The sequence below is a fragment of the Atheta coriaria genome, unplaced genomic scaffold (genome assembly GCF_025399875.1).
Source record: "Atheta coriaria isolate IRGN ID8LTWV9N9 unplaced genomic scaffold, Caltech_Dcor_3.1 hic_scaffold_10_pilon, whole genome shotgun sequence".
In the NCBI taxonomy this organism is placed as follows: domain Eukaryota; kingdom Metazoa; phylum Arthropoda; class Insecta; order Coleoptera; family Staphylinidae; genus Dalotia; species Dalotia coriaria.
This window is the reverse complement of record NW_027045452.1, coordinates 3,268,896-3,288,050: the sequence shown is the minus strand read 5'-3', so window position 1 is coordinate 3,288,050 and position 19,155 is coordinate 3,268,896. Positions and strand designations below refer to the sequence as shown.

The 19,155-nt window shown below is 33.2% G+C and overlaps 7 protein-coding genes across 7 annotated transcripts; 3 read left to right on the top strand and 4 right to left on the bottom strand.

Moving 5' to 3' along the window:
- The first annotated feature begins 3,586 nt into the window (after window positions 1–3,586).
- On the top strand, window positions 3,587–6,766 carry LOC135800703 (leucine-rich repeat and guanylate kinase domain-containing protein-like). The gene is made up of 8 exons (XM_065314013.1): window positions 3,587–3,771; window positions 3,825–4,123; window positions 4,221–4,629; window positions 4,685–4,893; window positions 4,964–5,440; window positions 5,513–5,959; window positions 6,012–6,169; window positions 6,239–6,766. The coding sequence occupies exons 2-6, from the start codon at window positions 4,005–4,007 to the stop codon at window positions 5,670–5,672; spliced, it is 1,374 nt and encodes a 457-aa protein (XP_065170085.1). The 5' UTR covers window positions 3,587–3,771; window positions 3,825–4,004; the 3' UTR covers window positions 5,673–5,959; window positions 6,012–6,169; window positions 6,239–6,766.
- Window positions 6,750–8,376, bottom strand: LOC135800698 (UDP-glucosyltransferase 2-like). The gene is made up of 2 exons (XM_065314004.1): window positions 7,551–8,376; window positions 6,750–7,499 (listed from the first exon to the last, which is right to left on the bottom strand). The coding sequence occupies exons 1-2, from the start codon at window positions 8,367–8,369 to the stop codon at window positions 6,771–6,773; spliced, it is 1,548 nt and encodes a 515-aa protein (XP_065170076.1). The 5' UTR covers window positions 8,370–8,376; the 3' UTR covers window positions 6,750–6,770.
- Window positions 8,377–8,786: 410 nt separating this feature from the next.
- On the bottom strand, window positions 8,787–11,548 carry LOC135800697 (UDP-glucosyltransferase 2-like). Its single transcript, XM_065314003.1, has 2 exons — window positions 10,823–11,548; window positions 8,787–10,764 (listed from the first exon to the last, which is right to left on the bottom strand). The coding sequence occupies exon 2, from the start codon at window positions 10,405–10,407 to the stop codon at window positions 8,821–8,823; it is 1,587 nt and encodes a 528-aa protein (XP_065170075.1). The 5' UTR covers window positions 10,408–10,764; window positions 10,823–11,548; the 3' UTR covers window positions 8,787–8,820.
- A 673-nt stretch (window positions 11,549–12,221) lies between these two features.
- LOC135800773 (tigger transposable element-derived protein 4-like) lies at window positions 12,222–12,797 on the top strand. The gene has a single exon (XM_065314092.1). The coding sequence runs from the start codon at window positions 12,222–12,224 to the stop codon at window positions 12,795–12,797; it is 576 nt and encodes a 191-aa protein (XP_065170164.1).
- A 378-nt stretch (window positions 12,798–13,175) lies between these two features.
- Window positions 13,176–14,313, bottom strand: mRpL46 (mitochondrial ribosomal protein L46). The gene is made up of 4 exons (XM_065314945.1): window positions 14,129–14,313; window positions 13,895–14,072; window positions 13,567–13,837; window positions 13,176–13,505 (listed from the first exon to the last, which is right to left on the bottom strand). The coding sequence occupies exons 1-4, from the start codon at window positions 14,178–14,180 to the stop codon at window positions 13,236–13,238; spliced, it is 771 nt and encodes a 256-aa protein (XP_065171017.1). The 5' UTR covers window positions 14,181–14,313; the 3' UTR covers window positions 13,176–13,235.
- Window positions 14,314–14,425: 112 nt separating this feature from the next.
- Window positions 14,426–16,414, bottom strand: LOC135801438 (UDP-glycosyltransferase UGT5-like). The gene is made up of 2 exons (XM_065314940.1): window positions 15,359–16,414; window positions 14,426–15,288 (listed from the first exon to the last, which is right to left on the bottom strand). Exons 1-2 carry the CDS (start codon window positions 16,277–16,279, stop codon window positions 14,539–14,541), a joined length of 1,671 nt encoding a protein of 556 aa, XP_065171012.1. The 5' UTR covers window positions 16,280–16,414; the 3' UTR covers window positions 14,426–14,538.
- Window positions 16,415–17,183: 769 nt separating this feature from the next.
- Window positions 17,184–18,968, top strand: LOC135801439 (UDP-glycosyltransferase UGT5-like). The gene is made up of 2 exons (XM_065314941.1): window positions 17,184–18,307; window positions 18,368–18,968. Exons 1-2 carry the CDS (start codon window positions 17,266–17,268, stop codon window positions 18,871–18,873), a joined length of 1,548 nt encoding a protein of 515 aa, XP_065171013.1. The 5' UTR covers window positions 17,184–17,265; the 3' UTR covers window positions 18,874–18,968.
- The last annotated feature ends 187 nt before the right edge of the window (window positions 18,969–19,155 follow it).

Sequence of the window (19,155 nt, the reverse complement as noted above, 5' to 3'; positions counted from 1 at the left end):
AATATTTGTTTGTCCTATAATTAAATGTAAAAAATAGTAAACCACGATAATAAACATAAAATTCTTAACAATACTGACATGTAAACACATAAAAATTAATTAATATCATTATATAACATGATATTACACAACTATAAATTATTTTAATAACGTATAATTATGATTTATATATGTATGCTCCTAAATAATAATATCAACATAAATAATCATACATTTCGTTACAATGGCCATTATTTTATTTCATCAGATAGTTGCCGAATGAATTATGCACGCGGCCATTAATTTTAATAATAGTGTTTATCTAAAGGTTCCATTTCCTTTGGAAAAAGTCAATGCGCGTAGAAATATGTGGCAATAATGAAAGTAATGGCTCGCAGAGGTGCGCATTAAAGTCATGGAAAACATTCCAGTGCCCGCGCACTGCCACCATATCGTACGCCACATCGCCGCACACGTTCGCATTTACATCGCGTTCCGAATGCGTGTTGCACATTCATTCGCAGGGTTTTCACGCAAGCCGCGCATAAATGCTTTGCATTGCCATCGAAGATGCATTGCAAACTGCCTACAAATTTACATTACAAAATCGTTATCCATTATAAGCTAAAAACCAGTCTATTACGTTGATTGGTATTGATAAAATCGAAATGTGAGTTTAATTTTTACAGAAATAAAAAGTATTTATGGGAAATTTGTTGTTAATAAATTAAAATTTAAATTACAATTGTAAATTTTATCCTGGTGAAGAAAAAAATTTGCATTTTGTTTTGTATACAGTTTACTTTTTGTGGTAATAAAATTTTTTCTCTTCCCTAAAAAATTTAAATGTTAAAAACATGTTTTTTCGCTTAAATTACAAAAATTTAGTTAATACTACAAATAGTGCTGAAGAGTATAAAAATAAAAGAGGTTATGTATGCAATAAGCATTATAATCACTAATCTACAAACAAGTGTGCAAAGTTGAGTACACATTGCGCCTGAAGGATAATCCATTTCGACGCACCGAACGTGCGCTCTTCGCGCTTCGAACTGCGAATTATGGCAGTCGGAAATAATCCGCAGCGCCGCATGAATATGCATGTGGATGAGAATCGTGTCGTTACGGTAAACCGTTAATACCAGCCCACGTTTATGATATCACACGAAACAAAACTACTGACAAACAATAGATTTAATTCTATTGTGTACATAATAATATTCATCTTGAATTTTACGATTCTAATTTATTTTTAATACAAAATATTAATTCAACACTTGAATAAATTCTGAACGGTGACGTGCTTCAACTCTCCAAAAGCGGAGAACTAGCGAAGTGAAGAGTGTTAAACAAACTAGAGTAAAATTAATTTAAACTTGGCGTAAATCTACTTCAACTAAATTTGAAGAGAATAATTTTCAACTATAAATTTAATGTCTACGATTTAATGTTTATATAATATCTGATCCTTACAGCGTCTTAATCTACGGACCAATCTCATCGAACTAGGACGTTAAAAGGAAATCTGAGATAATTTTAAGTCTTAAGAAAGAAAAATTGCCAAGGGGATTACTTGATACTTTTTCGACGATTTTCAAAAATTCATATCTGCTTAAACTAAAAGAGATAACTACCAACAGGTACTGATTATGAAAGATTGAAAAATTCCTATCAGATAAAAATATAAAAGTAGGTATAGTTTCCAACTTGGTAAAAGGTAAAAAAGCCACTAAAAATTTTAAAAGTGACATTTTTCAATTTTAGCCCATTTATTTGGTGCGAATATCTCATCAAATTAATAGAAATAAATAAATTTACAAGTGCCAGAGTCTTAATCTACGGAAAATTCTCTATAAGATAGGCTAGTTAAAGAGCAAATGAGAAAGAGGTTTTTCCTTTAAAATTAAAGGAGTTGAGAATTTGAAGAAGAACGATTTTAAAGCACTTCGCGCATTGTTTCCAGAGATTTGGCGGCAATAGCGTGTTGTTATTGGGTATGACTCAGCGTATCAAAATCTATCAGAAACAATACAAATACTCTAACACTGACCAGATTATGACCCGATTTCCTGCAATAGAACATTTAAAATAGGGAAAATTTATATAATTATAGTATAATAATAATAAATTACTTATAAACTTACTAGTGCCTCAGGTTGTGTAAATAGGCTACAACAAGAAAAACAGGTGTGTTTAAGACTCACACTATACTAAACTTCTTTACGTCATTCAATTCGTTGACGGACTTGAATTATCAACATTGCTCAAGGAGTATCAAATTTGTATACATACCTCTTATTTCCAAATTCCCAGCATCGAGGATACGAAATTGCAATAATCGTCGGATCACTAATACACAAATGAACACACGAGTTCTATATAATTATTTTACGCGTAACTAATCGATACTAAAACACTGTGGATATACAACCTATCACTGACTTCGATATTTATACCGGTAATAATCCAATGGAAATGTATTAAATTCTAATTTAACCGGAATGAAGTTAACTACACCACACCGCGTGCAAACACTAACTGCAAGAGCGTACAGACGTTCGTACAGGCTTCAGCATAGAAACCAGTTCGAAGCGATAGAAAGTTGTTTACAAACAAACTTCGATAGCGTGCAGGATGAAGAACGCGAAACTATCGATATAGCAGATGTAACAACTTTATAAGGGAACAGAAATACGCATCGAATAAGTAAAGATTTAGTACAATGTTTTGTATGAGAGTAAAGTATTATTATTTTAATCAATTTGCAATCTGTTATTTTTATTTATTTTTTTATTATTTTGTCATATGGTTATCCAATTTTGTTGAATTGGATGCAAACAGGGCATGAGCTCAAAGTAATTTTTACATGTGTACAGCCAATTCATTGCTTTTAAACAATACTACAGAAGAATCAGTGGCTGATGAAAACTTGACGACAGTAAGTTGAGTAGCATCACTAAATTAATGAAATGAACAAATATTATTAAATATTATATTGGTTCGCTAGGTGTATATAAAAAATAGAAATACTGTAACCCTCACAAAATATCATTGTGAAATATTATAAAAACCTTTGCAGATCATTTATCCCTATTAATATTATAAATTGCAATAGTCCTGATGTTTTGTTACACTTTCACGCAAAAACATAACGATCATCATGAAAATTTGTACACATATTCTTAGTGGTCCCCGAATGGTTATAGGCCCATTTTATTTAATAAAAAATTATTTTTTAATAAAATGAAGAAATTGCTTAGCTTCAATATTACACTCTGCATCGTATTTGACAGCTTTAACATATCTATATTTCACAGCAATGACTCAAACCTACATTTTCACTAGTACCATCACACTGTATTATCACACGGTATTTTTAAACAGCTACGTCAACATCAAATCCAATTGGCTACACTATGGAACTGTACCTAACCTTCCCATTGATATATACTTTCCAGTCATTTTAAACACCCACATACATTCCTACTTCATTTGTACTTCTTCTGTGACTACAGACGCGTACAGGAAGCAACTTCATTATTTTAGATATTCGCGAGCGAAGCCGCAGGTTAAAGCTAGTATCTTATACTTTTGTTTCCAGTTGAAAGTGATAACAAGCAATCATGTGCATCATTTGAACTGACCAACAATAATTACCAACATTTCACGCAAAATTACCCTTTATATAATAATACCCTGTCCGACGAATTGATTGAATATAATTCGAATTCTATTAGCGCTACTGCAAAACCAGGTTGTTACACATTAACGCGCTGTGACCTATCAAAACAGGTAATTGAAAATGTATTTAAAATTAATCTATGTACATATTTGTTTTGTTTTAGGGATTATCAAATATTGATATATTAAGATACCACAAATATATTACGCATTTAAATCTATCTAGAAATTATTTAACGGATCTTGACGCACTTGGATATTTGCCATTTCTAAAGTATCTTGATGTTTCTCAAAATCTATTAACTAAGTTACTGGATTTTGAAACTCCTTTGACTATTAAATACATGGACTATTCTTATAACTTGATTGAAAGAATTCCTAATTTGAGTCACTGTTGGTCATTGGAGCATCTTAACATCTCACATAATTTGATTGCAAATATTTCTGGTCTTGAAAATTTAAGGTATAAAATTAATATTTTACTACTAAATTTGGAATTTATAATTTTAATATTAACATTATTTTTATTATTATTGATATAATAAAATATTATATTACAGTTTGGAGTTTTTGGATTTATCATACAACTACATTCGCTTTATTGATGGATTAGTTTCATTAAACATGAACCACTTATGTTTGGACCATAACGAAATCGAAACAACTAATTATACTTCAACAAAGAGCTCTCATACTATATCAAGATGCAAAATACTTTCAATAGCATTTAACAAACTTGAATCTCTAAAGCCTTTTGAAGATATGCACAATTTAGAAAAATTAAATGTACACGATAATCAAATTAGCAAGTTGTCGGATCTATTATATTTATGCAATAAAACTAATTTATATTGTTTGGATATGCGCAATAATCCAATACAAGAAAATGTGAAATATAAAAATACTGCAATTTATTATGTGAATAAACTGCAATATTTAGATGGGAGAAAAATTCATTTTTACGAAAAAGTAAGTTGATTTTATTTCCTGGGTGAAGAGATTGATATTATTTATTAATTTACAGGGAACTGTCAATTTTAACTTTTGCAACAGCAAGGAAGTCACTGCCAGACATTATAATTCAATGCAGAACGTGTTATATAATATGGCTACCCCGTCAATTGAAGATGAAACAACTATCTTTGAAAAAAAGCAACTAATAATTGTTCTTGTGGGGTCAACGTCGGCAAGAACCCAACACCTGGCAGTAAACATAAAAAACAATTATCCCAAGTATGTATAGTCACTGATAAACCAATAAGCTGCATCTAAACATAAGTAAATTATTATTTTTTTATTAAAGAAACAAAGTTAAGTTGGGATTGGTCACCACCACTCGACCGCAGTGTAGCCATGAAATAGATGGTGCGGATTATTATTTCGTGTCCAGAATAAAGTTTAAGCAAGATTTAGAGAAAGGCAACTTTATTACTTGCGTGAAAGAGTATGGTCAGTATTTTGGTATCAGTAAAGATGAGCTGCACGACACTAATAACACCCACGCTATAATATTTGCCGTGGATTTAAATAGTGGTCTACAATTAAAAAACAGATTTCAAGATTCTAAACTAATTTTTGCCATGCCGAAATCCAAGGAAACCCACCGATCTTGGTTAATTCAAGATTTTCACACCAATGCGTGGATTTCAACTTATATTCAAGCGTATAGTATCGTATTTCAAGGAATTGGTCTTGATGCATTAAATGACCAGTTTAAAGATCAGAAAATGTGCTCGGCGATATTAGAAGAAATCGTCGACTATGTTGAAAAGATGCATGAGTATGTTGTTAATTGAATATTACGTTAAATTTATATTATAAAAATTATTTAATTATTTTTATATATTTACAGAAGAAAGAGTCGTGAAACCGATGAAATGTCACAGAATACAAAATCAATTTCGTATGGGAGCATGATGTCACCAAACCTGATTGCATCAGACTCTAAGATTGCTAGTATATCATCAAATTTCTTCCTGGTAGACTTGATTAGTGTTCAAATTTGTACTTAGTTACTAAGACAATTTATTTTATTTATTTCCTCATATTTTTATTTTCAGCCGTCCGTTTTATTTTGCTCACAAAAACTTGTAGAGAATCGTAATTATATTGATGATAATCATACATCATCTCCTAAGGTTGAAAGTCAAAATCAATCTAAATCAAACCAAAAAAATTCGGATGATTCACTTAATAAATTTATAAAATATCAACCAACTTCCTGGTTGAACGCACCTTCGGACGATGGAAGCTTCAATACCGTATGCGGCAGCTATACTACTGATGGCATATCATTACGGTTAGTAGGTATAAGAAAATAAATCAAATTATCATTATGTTATTTATTTAAGTTTAAGGCGTGAAATGTCGTCGAATATTAACTCGGTAAGCGATGAAGAGTATACTGATTCAAATTCGTCAGTCGAGTTTACGTTAAACTCCACGGATGATTCACTCCAGAGCGATGAAACACTCGTAGCTGATAACAAATCTACTTTGCCCAAGTCAGGTGTGTGTGCTAAAGCAATTACATACAAGTACAGTGGTTATTTTTATTAACATATATTTTTGTTTCCAGACTTAAAAGTTCAACCAAAATGCTTGAATTTGTTTATAGAAGATCAATTAAAATTACGTGATATTTACATGGAAACATTTGTTAACAACCCCGGACTGCATTATTATCAGGTGTTTACTGATGAAATTGAAGAAGCGACTAAGCATGTGTGCAATGTAATTAACCAGTGTTTGCATAGCAGTTCAAAGAAAAATGAAGAATGGAAAAAGAAACTCGATAATCTTAAGTATGACGAGATGGTACTTGCAAGAGAGAAATATATATTTCGTGTGAGTTCTTAAATTTTCTGGGAATAAATCAAAGAAGAAAATCTAAAAAATAGAATTCAAGAATGAATTTACATTATTTTACATCGCGCTGAATTGGAAACAGCTAGAATTCGATTTTTTTTAGGTTGTATTCAAATCCTTTGTTCAATAATTATTAAACACTCGAAATCAAAAACTTTTCACCTTTTCACATTTTTAACTTTTAAAATTTCAATCATTTATTACTTTCAACATCAAATAAATTGAATCTAAACTTGTATTTTTTATTCTCTTTTGTTTTTACCTTTTTTTATAAAAACCCTCTTCCTACACAAGTTTCTAATCGTACAACAAAGTTTTACTAGTCCCCAGATTAAACCGAATAACATTACCCCAATAAATGCAATTATGTCCAGATAATAAAATTGCCACATTGGTATTCTTGCCCCATTCAAATGTTGAGCTCCCTTGTGTCGTAAAACATACTCAGTCCACCACACAGCTTTCTCCAACGGCTTCATTGGTTCATCTTTTATAATCTCTGTAAGTTGCTTTATTCTGATCTTATACTTATCATTAGTAGCAACTTCCAACACAGCTGATTTAAAGTCTTCAACAGTCAGTGAACGATGACTTACTTCCAGACCTAAACCTTTCCTCACCACACTTCTAGCGTTTGAACCCTGATCACCAAAATATGGCATAACTACAACTGGCACACCAACGTAAAAAGCTTCTTCTAATGACTGTAACCCTCCTTGCGTTATAAACAGTTTAATATTTTTATGCCGGAGGACATCTTGTTGTGGGACCCACTTCGCAATCATTACATTCTCAGGCTTATTGGGCAATTCATCATCTTCAAATTTCCAGAGTATTTTGTATGGTAATTGCTTTAAAGTCTCTAAAATCACTTTGCGAGTATCAGGATGAATATTTTTAGATTTAACATTTGATCCAAGACTAAAATAAACTACACCTTTGGGAGCACTATCCAAGAATTCTTTTATATCCTAAAAAATACAATTTAAAAAATAATAAGTTTACTATTTGAGAAGTAAAACCGTAGGTAATTCCGATTTAGGTGCTTCATGTAAACCTCCTGCAAGTGAAATTGTAGCTGGAGAGAAAGGTCTGACCGAGTTAAACAACGGATTACTATTTGTAAAAACCATGTCCACTTGAACTTCCTCTCTCACACTAGGATAATCCACTTCTAGGACCTCTCTAATAATTGCATCTATCTGTGGTGTAATTATATAATACATATATGCTCTCGAGATCCTAACAATTGCGTTTGTAAGCAATCTTCCAACAAAATCCATCCCTTCACCAAAAGGCAAAAAATAATACGGATACTGAATCATATGATTTGGATTGCCCACCATCTCATGAACATCCGGATGCACATCCAATGAAGACATGTAGATAAGTGAAGTTTCTGCAAATCGATGTTTAAAGGCTTTTACCCCCAACAATACTGTTTCCAGCATTAGCAAATCAAAATGTTCGTTGGGGTTCTTAAACAGTTGTTTTACTTCTGGGTGAGACAGAAACAATTGCGTCATTAACAGTCCTATGCTTTGTGTCACTCGAATGCTGCTGAGTTTGTTCACCTTGATGATATCTTGAATCGTAACGGTTTTCTGATAATCGTACACATTACTGATGTCGATTTCTCGTAGGTTCGTAATGTTGTGATCTCGCATTGGGTCTGTTGTAATAAGAACAACCTCATGACCACGTTTGGCAAGTTCTTTCCAAAGTGGACGGAAGAAAATTTGATGGCTGTAGGAAGCAGTTGGAATTACGGCTAATATTCTTGATGCATCAGCCAAATAAATACTTGTCAAGGATATTAATAATGCAAATTTTAGTAACATGATGGCCGGTGAGTATGAGTTTCAAACTGGTTCAACGACACTAACTGAATATACATTTAAAATGTTCCTCGTAGGAACTTTTTATCGGAAGTTTAAATTATCTATAAATAATAGGTTCTTAAAATTTATTTGAAGTACAATTGAACCTTTTTAAAGTGTGACAAAGTTACGTAAATGGTTATTGATAAGATAAGGCACGTGTGGGTTACGAGTGTTCAGTTACAACTTTAAAATATTGTCACTTTCCCATATTTAAAAACAAAAAATTGTGTTGAAACAATTAAAGTATATTAAGTAGCAAGTGGCTAAACGGGAAGCAAAGCGCTGGCGCAAGCTCCACCCCGTGACTAACACCAGTGACTAAAGTACTATTTGTGTTTAAAACACTAGAACTTTGAATGTGAAAATAGAAAATAATTTAATGGTTACTGTTTATTTTGTTACATCATAGTTATTCCTTCTTACTTTTAGACTTTTTTGTTTTAATTGATGCCTTCATGTTCTTATTAACCATCCCGCAGATAAATCTCTTTACATAGCATGTAACTTTAATAAAAATTAACAAAATAACCCCTAAAACTACTCCAATAACAGCAAAAACATCCAAATAATAATACTGCCATAATGGTATTTGTGGTCCCTTTAAATGCCCTGCCCCCTTATGCCTGAGAACATATTCAGTCCACCACACTGCCTGTTCCAAAGGTTTCATCGGCAGATCCTGAATCATCGAAGCAACTTCAACAACTCTGTTTTTATATTTCTTATTATGTATCACTTCAAGAATAGCAAGTTTAAAATCACTTTTACTCATAGTTTTATGATTCAAAGTCAACCCTAATCCTTTCTGTGCCATACGTTGAGCGTTGACGTCCTGATCGCCAAAGAAAGGAATTGCCACCATAGGAACTCTAGCAAAAAGTGCTTCTTCTAAGCTTTGCATACCTGCTTGTGTTATAAAGAGTTTCACATTCTTGTGACGCAGTACATCTTGCTGTGGCAGCCATTTTACAATTTTAACGTTTTTAGGTTGATTAGGTAGTGTATCAGCTTCAAATTTCCATAGAATTTTATGTGGTAACTCTTCAAAAGCAGCAATGATTTGTTGACGTAATTTTGTTGATATATCTTTAGATTTAACGTTTGATCCAAGTGAGAAATAAATAACACCTTCAGTAGCGCCATCTAGAAAATCCTGTAGATCCTTTGGTAATGGTTTTGTTGATGTTTCATGTAAACCACCAGCTAGGGAAATCGTCGCTGGGCTATAAGGTCTCACAGCATTAAACAATGGATTAGTATTTGTGAAAACCATATCGATTTTATCAAACATTTGACTTGATTCAGGCATTACTGATTTTTCATCTTGAATTTCCTCGTCTAATATTTTCCGTACCTCAGGATACACCCAATAATCCATGTAAGCAGTTAAAACATTCATAGCAATCACAGTCAGCAAGCGATCCGTGAAACTCATCGGATTACCAACCGGTAATAAAAAGTTCGGATACAAAATATGATGTGTAGGATTACCCATTGCTGCATGTATGATATAATGCGCATCCAAAGATGTTAAACAAATCACCGGCGCATCAAATCTATGCGCAAAGGCAAACGACGAAGGAAAAACACATTCGATCATCACTAAATCAAACGTGATGCTTTTATCTAGAAATAGATTCTTTACATCTTTGTGTCCAAAATACAACCGAGTGTTTTTGTATAAAATTTCGATCATTTTGTGAATGGCCATTGTTTTGTCTGATTCGAAGATCTCTTGCATGTTTTCATTTTGTTTGTAATCATAAGCAACACTGACATCTATTTCTGTTAAGTTTTTAAGCGTTGGATCTTTCATTGGGTCGGTTGTAACCAGAGTGACTTCATGTCCACGTTTTGCGAGTTCTTTCCATAGTGGACGGTAGAAAACTTGATGGCTGAAGGATGCAGTTGGGATCGCTGCAAGGATTCTAGATGCGTCCACTGCAGCGAAGAGAAGAACAAACGTAGGTAACACTTTAAACGCCATCACTACCATGATATTTAAGTTTTAGTGGAGAAATAATTTGAGATCAATTCTATTGATTTATATAAAGTTGGAATTTGTGTAAGTAATTGCAAGTAAATGATTAGATATCAATTTGATAAGCAATCTAATCATGTTATGTAATATTTTGCCACCTAAACTTTTAAAAACTAATTGAAAAATGCATTCAAACTTGTGTTACAACCACCTCGACGCCTTCCACAGCAACCCCTTCAATATTATTGTTAGTCAAAGACAATTCAGCTTCAGGCATTGGCGATAGAGGTCGTAGGGGGACATTGCATTGCAGTGTGATAGGTGATTCATGAATCTGTTGTTGTTGCAATTGCATTTGAAACTGTCCAGAACCTAAATAAATAAAGACACACCACAAAAAAAATATTACTTACTCTACCATAAGACTTACTTGAATTCTTCTCTACTCTCGACTTTCTTGATGATTTCTTTCCAGTTGGTTCCATTTTGACGTTTGGTGATCGCATGCGTGATAATCCTTGAGCGCAAATATCTGATGTGCATGAATAAGGTGCATATCTATTGTTGTTCTTAGGTGCGCACTGAAACATTCTTCTCTTTGTATCGTATAATTCTTTACAGCGTTTAGCATAAAGCAGACGGTCTACTGCTACGAAAAAATCGCTTTTGCACATTGTCATCACTGTATGCAAAGTTGCAGGATGCACGCTGGGGAAAAGCTGCATCAATCTCACGAAGTGAAAAAATTCACTTGAAGAATTTTTAAATTCGGCAGTCTTTGTTTCGTCTAGTGAAATATCTGATAATGGAGCTGATGTCGATGGTGATGATGTATCGGTACATTTCATGTGGTGTTTCGCATCTTCTGAGACTTCTGCGTCGATTTTCGGGGAGGCTTGATCGCTTTGGTGGAGATTATATTGATGAGGCTGGTTTTCGTCCATTGGACATTCCACGATTATCTCTATATTTGAAGTCGCCAGGATTTTAGATAATGGAGGGAATTAATAATTATTGGAAAATTGCCTAATTATTCTATGACACGTCGGTGGTGATTTATGATTGTTTTAGGTACAGCAACCTTGATTTTTTTTTAAATATTAGGTAATATATTAGGGCACCTAATATGCAGGTCAATGACTACATATGTAAATGAAGTCATTATTGTAGTAGTAGTGTAGTAGTAGTGTTATCATTATTTTGGTAAAGACAAATAATACTTTCGAAAGTAGATTGAAAAGAAATAATGGTGGAGAAACATTTCACGGCGATTCGTCGACGGTGTGCTGTACAACCGACAAATGCCGATCATGAACGTGTTCTCCCGACAACTATTGTTAAACTATTTGTTTTAAAATCATATTAAGGGGCCTGCAACTACATGCAAGATTTAGCCATGAGTAAAAAGAAGTCAGATACATCTTGAAATTTCTTTAAAAGTATGCCAATAACACAGCAATAAACGAAGCTGTCACAAATTGTCAAGATTTGTGTAAGGACAGCATTCGAGTATAACGGGACGGGAAGTGTCAGCTCACTGTATATTTACCTAGCTACCTGCATTCCATTCGGTTTTTGTTTGTTTTTAGTCGAAAGAAAATAGAAACTGCATACTTTATCCTGTAGATTAAATATAAATTAAATTTCTCATATATGTATTGTATTATGTTAAACATGTGTTAAGTGTCTCTTTCATCAATGACGAATTTTGCTTCACACAAATCCAGACACCCATTAATTGTATAAATTGGGACCTATGATCAAGGTATTCTAGTAATACGCACCTATCTTAAATGTATCATCCATAAACCACACTTGAGAGCCTCAAGATGGTCAGTAAAAGAAAAGCATTACGTGTTGACGAAAAAGTTTGTATGATTCGTGCAATAGAAAAGGGAGAGAAGAAAAGTAATGTTGGACGACGTTTAGGGCTGAGTCCTTCTACTGTTGCAACTATTTGGAAGAATAAAGATGCAATTCTACTGGCAGAGCTGCAGGGAGGGTCTTCTAAAAAACTAAGAAGGCCGAAATTCGAAGATTTAGACAAAGCAATGTTGTTGTGGTTGAACAATGAACGCCAGAATGATAAACCCATCTCAGGACCAATTATTAAAGCCAAAGCAGAGAAGCTAGCTGAGAAATTTGGCATAACTGATTTTAAAGCATCACAAGGTTGGCTAGAAAAATTTAAGCACAGACATAACATTACCTATGGTAAAATTAAAGCACAAACGCGAACACAAACTGTCGATACAAATGTGAAAGAAGAGCACAATGAAGATGTAGAAAATGATCAAACCGAAACTGAAGATGTTGAATTACCTCCAACACTTCAAGAAGCACTGGATGCTGCCAAAGTTATTGAAAAGTTCTTGATGTTTAATCACATGCAAAGGCATATATAAAATACTTTCTTAAGAGAATATAAAAGAAATATATAATGCATTGACATATGATGTCAGGTGAAGTTAACAGACTATAAATGAAAGAGATAAAGTTAAATATTATTGTTGATTCGGTTATTTTTCTTTCTTTGATCTATCTAAAATATTTCATGATTATGTTCTTCCATTTTATGTGATGTGCTAAAATAAAATTGTTACAATCGAACTGGTAGCGCCATCTGTTGTAAAATGAAAAGAAATAAATATCTACCGAATGGATTCGATAACTTGGTAAAGACAAAAAATGCATTTCATTTTGACTTTTCGCAATTATGTGATACAAAAAAGATATCTGTAAACTTATAAACCCATTATCAATCAAATGTATACACAATACCATTTAAAACACAAAAAATGTTTATAACTCTAATGTTTAAAGTTCTACCTACAAAATTACAATTATTCATCAATTAGAAACATTTGAACTGCCTTATGATACTTTTCAGGCAATTCTTTTTGAAGTTCCGTGCGATCCAACCACATATGATTAACTTTTTCATTAATCACACCTCCATTATGACTAGCAAAATAGATAAATACCTTTGCTCCCACAGATGCATTCTGTGCTTCTTTTGGGTATTTATATTTATAGAAACCTATAGGTGCATTACCATAGATCTGTGTTTTCAATTCTGTACCTAATTGTTCTTTAATCACGCGATCAGCAGTCTGAAATAATAAATAACATTACTGTTGTTATTATTTTATGAAACAAATCAATTCTATAAACCTGTCTTAATGTTTCTCCATCATTTCTCATCCCTTGTGGCAGCAAATAAAAGTTTTTATCTCCAATTTTAGTCTGTGTAACCAACACCAGATTTTTGTTAAGTTTTCTTAGTGTGCTTTTGATATCTTTTTTGTTATCAGCCTCTGTTACAACAGAACCAAATTGAAACTTGTTTAATTCATCAGAGCTCATGTCCACAAAATCCTGGGCAGTTTGTTTTAATGCCAAGTCTGATTCTATATCTCCTTTCTTTAGGAGTTCCATTTGTTTACTAAAAGAATAAATAAATAAACTGAAGAAATGTATTAATAATTTATAAATTGCATACACATCTCTCTCATGTCGGATTTCATGTGCAGATTTCCAGCTTTTCTCAAACTCAACACTTTTCAGTTGGTCATTAAACTCCTTTTGAATTCCTGTTAAATCCGGGACTATTTGTGGTTTCCTTTCAATGCACACTGCTGTGAGGAGATCCCATTTCTCTTTTCCTGTTGTAGAGTTAACTATAAAGAAATAAAATGAAATGTTGGAAACATAAGTTTAGAAGAATTTAACTTACAACGAATCAAGAAATTATTATTGGGTATGTTTGATAGTTGTCGGCGTAGCATGGTGAGACCAAAATTAAAATAGTTCTAGCAAATTATTGTTGGTTTAATTCATGTATTGTAAATTCAATTTTCGAGAAAATTTGATGGTTAGACATAGAAATTTATATGTACGCTCCTATTTACTTACTCAGAAATAAACGAATATTAGGCAACTATATCTACACATGCGTAATAAATAAATTCAGTAAATAAAATATAAATAAAATAAAATTATAGCAAATATGTTAAAAATAAAACGAATATAATTAATCACAACTAATTCGTTTATATTATTACAAAAAAAACTTTGAATTTAATTTTTTAACTATGTTAATCAACTACAAACAAAAAAAACATGTAATAATCTCAATTTAACGCGTTAATTATTCTTCTTATGCATTTTATGCTTAACAGTTTTAGTTTTCTTGCAACACACCATCCCACAAATAAAACTATAGCATTTCTTGCAAATAAAATAGATTAAACTTAGTAAAATTGCAATAAGGGCACCCAGAAATCCCAAAACATCAAAATAATACTGCTGATAGAAAGGTATCTTTGGTCCATGCAAATGTTTAGCCCCTTTATGCCTCAAAACATATTCTGTCCACCAAACAGCACTTTCCAATGGCTTCATGGGTTGATCCTGTACCAAATCCGCCAACTCCTGCACCTTATTACGGTACTTATCATTTTTAATGACTTCCAAAACTGCTTCTTTGAATTGCTCAGTGGTTAAAGTTTTGTGGTCTAACTGCAAACCCAAACCTTTTGAAACAACATGCCGCGCATTGGTTTCTTGATCCGCAAAAAATGGCATTGCTACCAGAGGCACTCTAGCAAATAAAGCTTCTTCTAATGATTGAAGTCCACATTGTGTAATAAATACCAATGTATTTTTGTGTCTGAGAATGTCCTGTTGAGGCATCCATTTTTTAATCATTACATTATCAGGTTTTCCTGGAAGAGTATCATCTTCAAACTTCCAAAGGATTTTGTAAGGAAGTTGCGCAAAGGTTTGCATTATAATCTCCCTGGTTTTAGGAGATATTTCTCTTGATTTCACATTGGAACCGAGACTGAAATAAATCACACCTTCTTTGGCATTGTCCATGAATGCTTTAAGATCCTGTAATGTTAAGTAAAAGTTAGAAAAACAATGTTTTATAAGAAGACAATGAATTTTGACAATAAATTACCTCTGGAAGTGGTTTCACTGGTACTTCATGAAAACCCCCACCAATGGATATAGTTGCAGGTGTATAAGGCCTAATCGGATTGAATAACGGATTTGCATTCGCAAATATCATATCCACATCTAGACCAATTGTCGCTAAACTTGGAATACCTTCTCCCATTGTATCCCTCACAATTGCATCCAGTGTAGGTATCATTGTAAAATACCCAAATAAATACATGTAATTATCGAAGAAAACAGCCATCAATCTTTCAAAAAAGTTCAATTTATCGCCAAATCCAAGCATGTAATTGGGATACAACACAGAATGAATTGGATTTCCTACACAGGAATGACCATATACAGTGGCATCCAATGAAGACACTCCTATGAAAGGCACATCAAATTTATACTTGAAGATATTCATGGTTGGGAGCAGATATTCAACAAACAACAAATCAAAATGTTCGTCTGTGCTGTGATATAACTTCTGCAGCTCAGGGTTTGAGAGCTCAATCCGAGAAATGTCGTATAGAGTATTAAGCATTAGTTTAATGGCACCGACCTTATCATCGTTCAGTTTTACCATTTCCATTACGCTTGCATTCCAGCTACTATATGCTTCACTCAAATCAATTTCTTTCAGATTAGTTATACTAGAATTATTGATGGGATCCGTTGTAACCAAAAGGACTTCATGGCCACGATTGGCTAGCTCAATCCACAGGGGTCTGTAGAAAACTTGATGGCTGTAGGAGGTGGTTGGCACGATGGCAAGAATCCGGGCTGATTCCACTGTGGTGCTCCAGTAGAAGAGAATACAGAAAACAACGCGTAAGGAATACATTATCACTAGGGAGAGATACAAATCTATACTAATGGTTATAAGCAATGTACGAGTATTCCAGTGTGGCGTTGAATGACGAAATAATAAGTATAACATCTTTAAAAATCAAATTGATAGATATATCTTATCAGTTTGTTGTATAATGGATGTACTTTGCCTGCACTTCAAAATCTTCTGTTGCAGCAGATAGTATTTTTATATTACCCAACATACTTAAAAAAACTGGTTCATGATGTGTTGAAAGAAAGAAGTTTTCTTCAAGTTCATCAAGCTCCTCTTGGAATGAAATATTTAGTCTCTTTTTGGCCATTGAACGTGAAGAACGTGTTTGTACACTTGTTTCAAGCATCATTTTACCTGGTAAGAATAAAAACAATGAATTAGACAATAAATTAAGTCAATTCAACTTATTAGATCTAATCAAATAGTAATTTTTCTAAAAATACTTACAAGGACCCAGACCCATTCACAATTTATCAATGAAATTATGCATATCCGATTGGTAACAAAAATGTTGACACAATTGTGATAACGACAGGAACAATTAATTAAATCACAAGTGTTTTTATCCGCTGAACGTAAGATAATTTACAAAATCTACAAAAAAAATTGATAAAATCTTATAAAATCATTATTAACATAAGGATCAATGTGCAATCAAATTATTATTACTTCTAAGATGCAATTTTCCAAGTTTATAGACCGAATATCAAAACAAAAAAAGTTTTTGATCAAATATTACTTAATATTTTTTTTGGGCCATTGCGTCAATACATTTATTAATTGTAGATTCAGCACGTTTCATTTTTTCAAGTGGGCTAACGGATACGGGATTGTAAGTCTCAAGCACCACTCGAATCTCCAATTACCATAGTATCACGCATTCATTGATCACCACAGCGATCATTGTTCAATGCTTATCTTATCGCCTGATTGCTGAATGAATTATTCTATTTGATTAGTTTGATTGGATTTGTATATAAATGACCCGTCGGACACTGAAACACGTGTAGACATTCTCTTAACGCCATTGTTCTCATAGTGTCTCCGTGTATCACAGTGCAATAGGTACAAATACAACCATGAAGATTCATCTCCTCCTGATGTGCGTCGTTTTACTGGCTGTGAAGAATGGAGAATCAGCAAGAATTCTGGCTGCGATCCCCACGGCTTCCTATAGTCATCAGGTATTCTTTCAAATGTTGTGGAGAGAGCTAGCAATTCGTGGCCATGATGTCGTCGTGTTAACCACGGATCCAACTCATGAAAACCTGACGAATTTCAAAGAGATTGATATGAGTTCTGCGTACGCCGCCATGAAAGGAGCTATTAAAGATGTCATTGCTTTGAATGATAATAAAATGAAGGCCTTTGCGAGGTTTTCATCAGCTTTCCTTGAAATGTCAGAGCATGAACTTGCTTTACCACAAGTTCAAGAACTCATTAAAGATGAAAATCAGAAATTTGATCTTGTGATGTTGGAGTATCTGTATCCATCATTCTATGCCTTCAAACACCGTTTCAACTGTTCTTTTATTGGTGTGACATCTTTGGAAGGTACAAACACTGCTCATGATGTAATGGGTAATCCAACTCACGCCATTATGTATCCTACATCTTTACTGGATCTTGATGGAGACAAAGGCTTCAAAGACCGCTTAGTGAGCTTCCTCTTAAATCAACTTATTTACTTCACAAGAGGTAAAACCGTTAATCTAATCAACGAATTAAACAAAAAACATTTCGGAGATAATTATCCGGATATACAAGAGTTAGCACAGAGTGTTGATATGCTGTTTGTCAATGCTAATCCAATGTTTGCTGAAGTCAGACCTTTAACTCCAAGCACCATCTCTGTATCTGGTGGGATGCACATGAAACCACCTAAAGACTTACCGGTTGAATTGAAGAAGTTTTTGGATGAGTCCAGTCAAGGTGTGGTTTATTTCAGTATGGGTAGTAATGTCAAAAGTAAAGATTTGTCCAATGAAACGCGTAATGTCATCATGGAGACCTTCTCTCAATTGCCTTACAACGTCTTATGGAAGTTTGAAGCTGATGATTTGCCTGGTAAACCTGAAAATGTCAAAATTATTAAATGGGCACCACAACAAGATGTTCTAAGTAAGTTTCATCAAATTGTTTTAAAAACCCTAAACTAATTACGTTTTTACTTAATCTTAGGACATAAAAACATCAAATTATTCATCACCCAAGCTGGTATGCAATCTTTGGAAGAAGCTCTGTTCACTCATGTTCCCCTTATTACAATTCCATTCCTTGGTGACCAGGACAGCAACGCAGCAAAAGTCGCCGAAAAAGAACTTGGACTTCGTTTGAATTATAAAACCCTACAAGTAGATGAATTCAAAGCAGCTATTAATGAAGTAATCACCAATCCTAAATATAAAAACAACATTACAAAATTAGCGCTGCAAATTCAAGACCAACCGATGACTCCATTGGAAAAGGCTGTTTGGTGGACGGAATATGTTCTCAGACATAAAAGTGGGCAACATTTAAAAGGTCCTAAGATTCCGACATATCAGTATTATTATTTAGATGTGTTGGCTTTCCTTCTTGCATGTTTAGTATCAGTAACCATGTCTACTTTCTATTTATGTAGATTTGCTTATAGATTTGCGATTGGTTTGTCGCAGAGAGTAACTATTAAAATTAAGAAGGCTTAAGTAGGCAAATATGTGATCTCGAAATATGTAGATACTTTAGATTATATTTTTTTATAATAATGTGTGAAATATATTGATTTAGTAATTGAATGTTATCTGAATGTTGTATACTTAATTGGTTTTAATGATCACACGTGACATAGTTGTGTCTCTCGAAATCACTGCACGTGGTAAATGTTTCATCAGTATGAAAATCGTTTACTTTTTTCCATTAAACAATAACTATGTAACCAAACTAAATAAATGGAAATAATTATCTTAAAGTGTTATCTATAATAAATA

Coding starts and splice junctions, on each gene's coding strand:
- LOC135800698 (XM_065314004.1), bottom strand. CDS start 8,369: ATGTTACTAAAATTTGCATTATTAATATCCTTGACAAGTATTTATTTG. Junction 7,500..7,550: donor CTAAATCGGAATTACCTACG/GTTTTACTTCTC, acceptor TGTATTTTTTAG/GATATAAAAGAATTCTTGGA.
- mRpL46 (XM_065314945.1), bottom strand. CDS start 14,180: ATGCTACGCCGACAACTATCAAACATACCCAATAATAATTTCTTGATT. Junction 14,073..14,128: donor TAATAATTTCTTGATTCGTT/GTAAGTTAAATT, acceptor ATTTCTTTATAG/TTAACTCTACAACAGGAAAA. Junction 13,506..13,566: donor ATGGAGAAACATTAAGACAG/GTTTATAGAATT, acceptor TTATTATTTCAG/ACTGCTGATCGCGTGATTAA.
- LOC135801438 (XM_065314940.1), bottom strand. CDS start 16,279: ATGTTATACTTATTATTTCGTCATTCAACGCCACACTGGAATACTCGT. Junction 15,289..15,358: donor CAGTGAAACCACTTCCAGAG/GTAATTTATTGT, acceptor TTAACATTACAG/GATCTTAAAGCATTCATGGA.
- LOC135800773 (XM_065314092.1), top strand. CDS start 12,222: ATGGTCAGTAAAAGAAAAGCATTACGTGTTGACGAAAAAGTTTGTATG.
- LOC135800703 (XM_065314013.1), top strand. CDS start 4,005: ATGGACTATTCTTATAACTTGATTGAAAGAATTCCTAATTTGAGTCAC. Junction 4,630..4,684: donor AAATTCATTTTTACGAAAAA/GTAAGTTGATTT, acceptor ATTAATTTACAG/GGAACTGTCAATTTTAACTT. Junction 5,441..5,512: donor TATGTTGAAAAGATGCATGA/GTATGTTGTTAA, acceptor ATATATTTACAG/AAGAAAGAGTCGTGAAACCG.
- LOC135800697 (XM_065314003.1), bottom strand. CDS start 10,407: ATGGTAGTGATGGCGTTTAAAGTGTTACCTACGTTTGTTCTTCTCTTC.
- LOC135801439 (XM_065314941.1), top strand. CDS start 17,266: ATGAAGATTCATCTCCTCCTGATGTGCGTCGTTTTACTGGCTGTGAAG. Junction 18,308..18,367: donor ACCACAACAAGATGTTCTAA/GTAAGTTTCATC, acceptor ACTTAATCTTAG/GACATAAAAACATCAAATTA.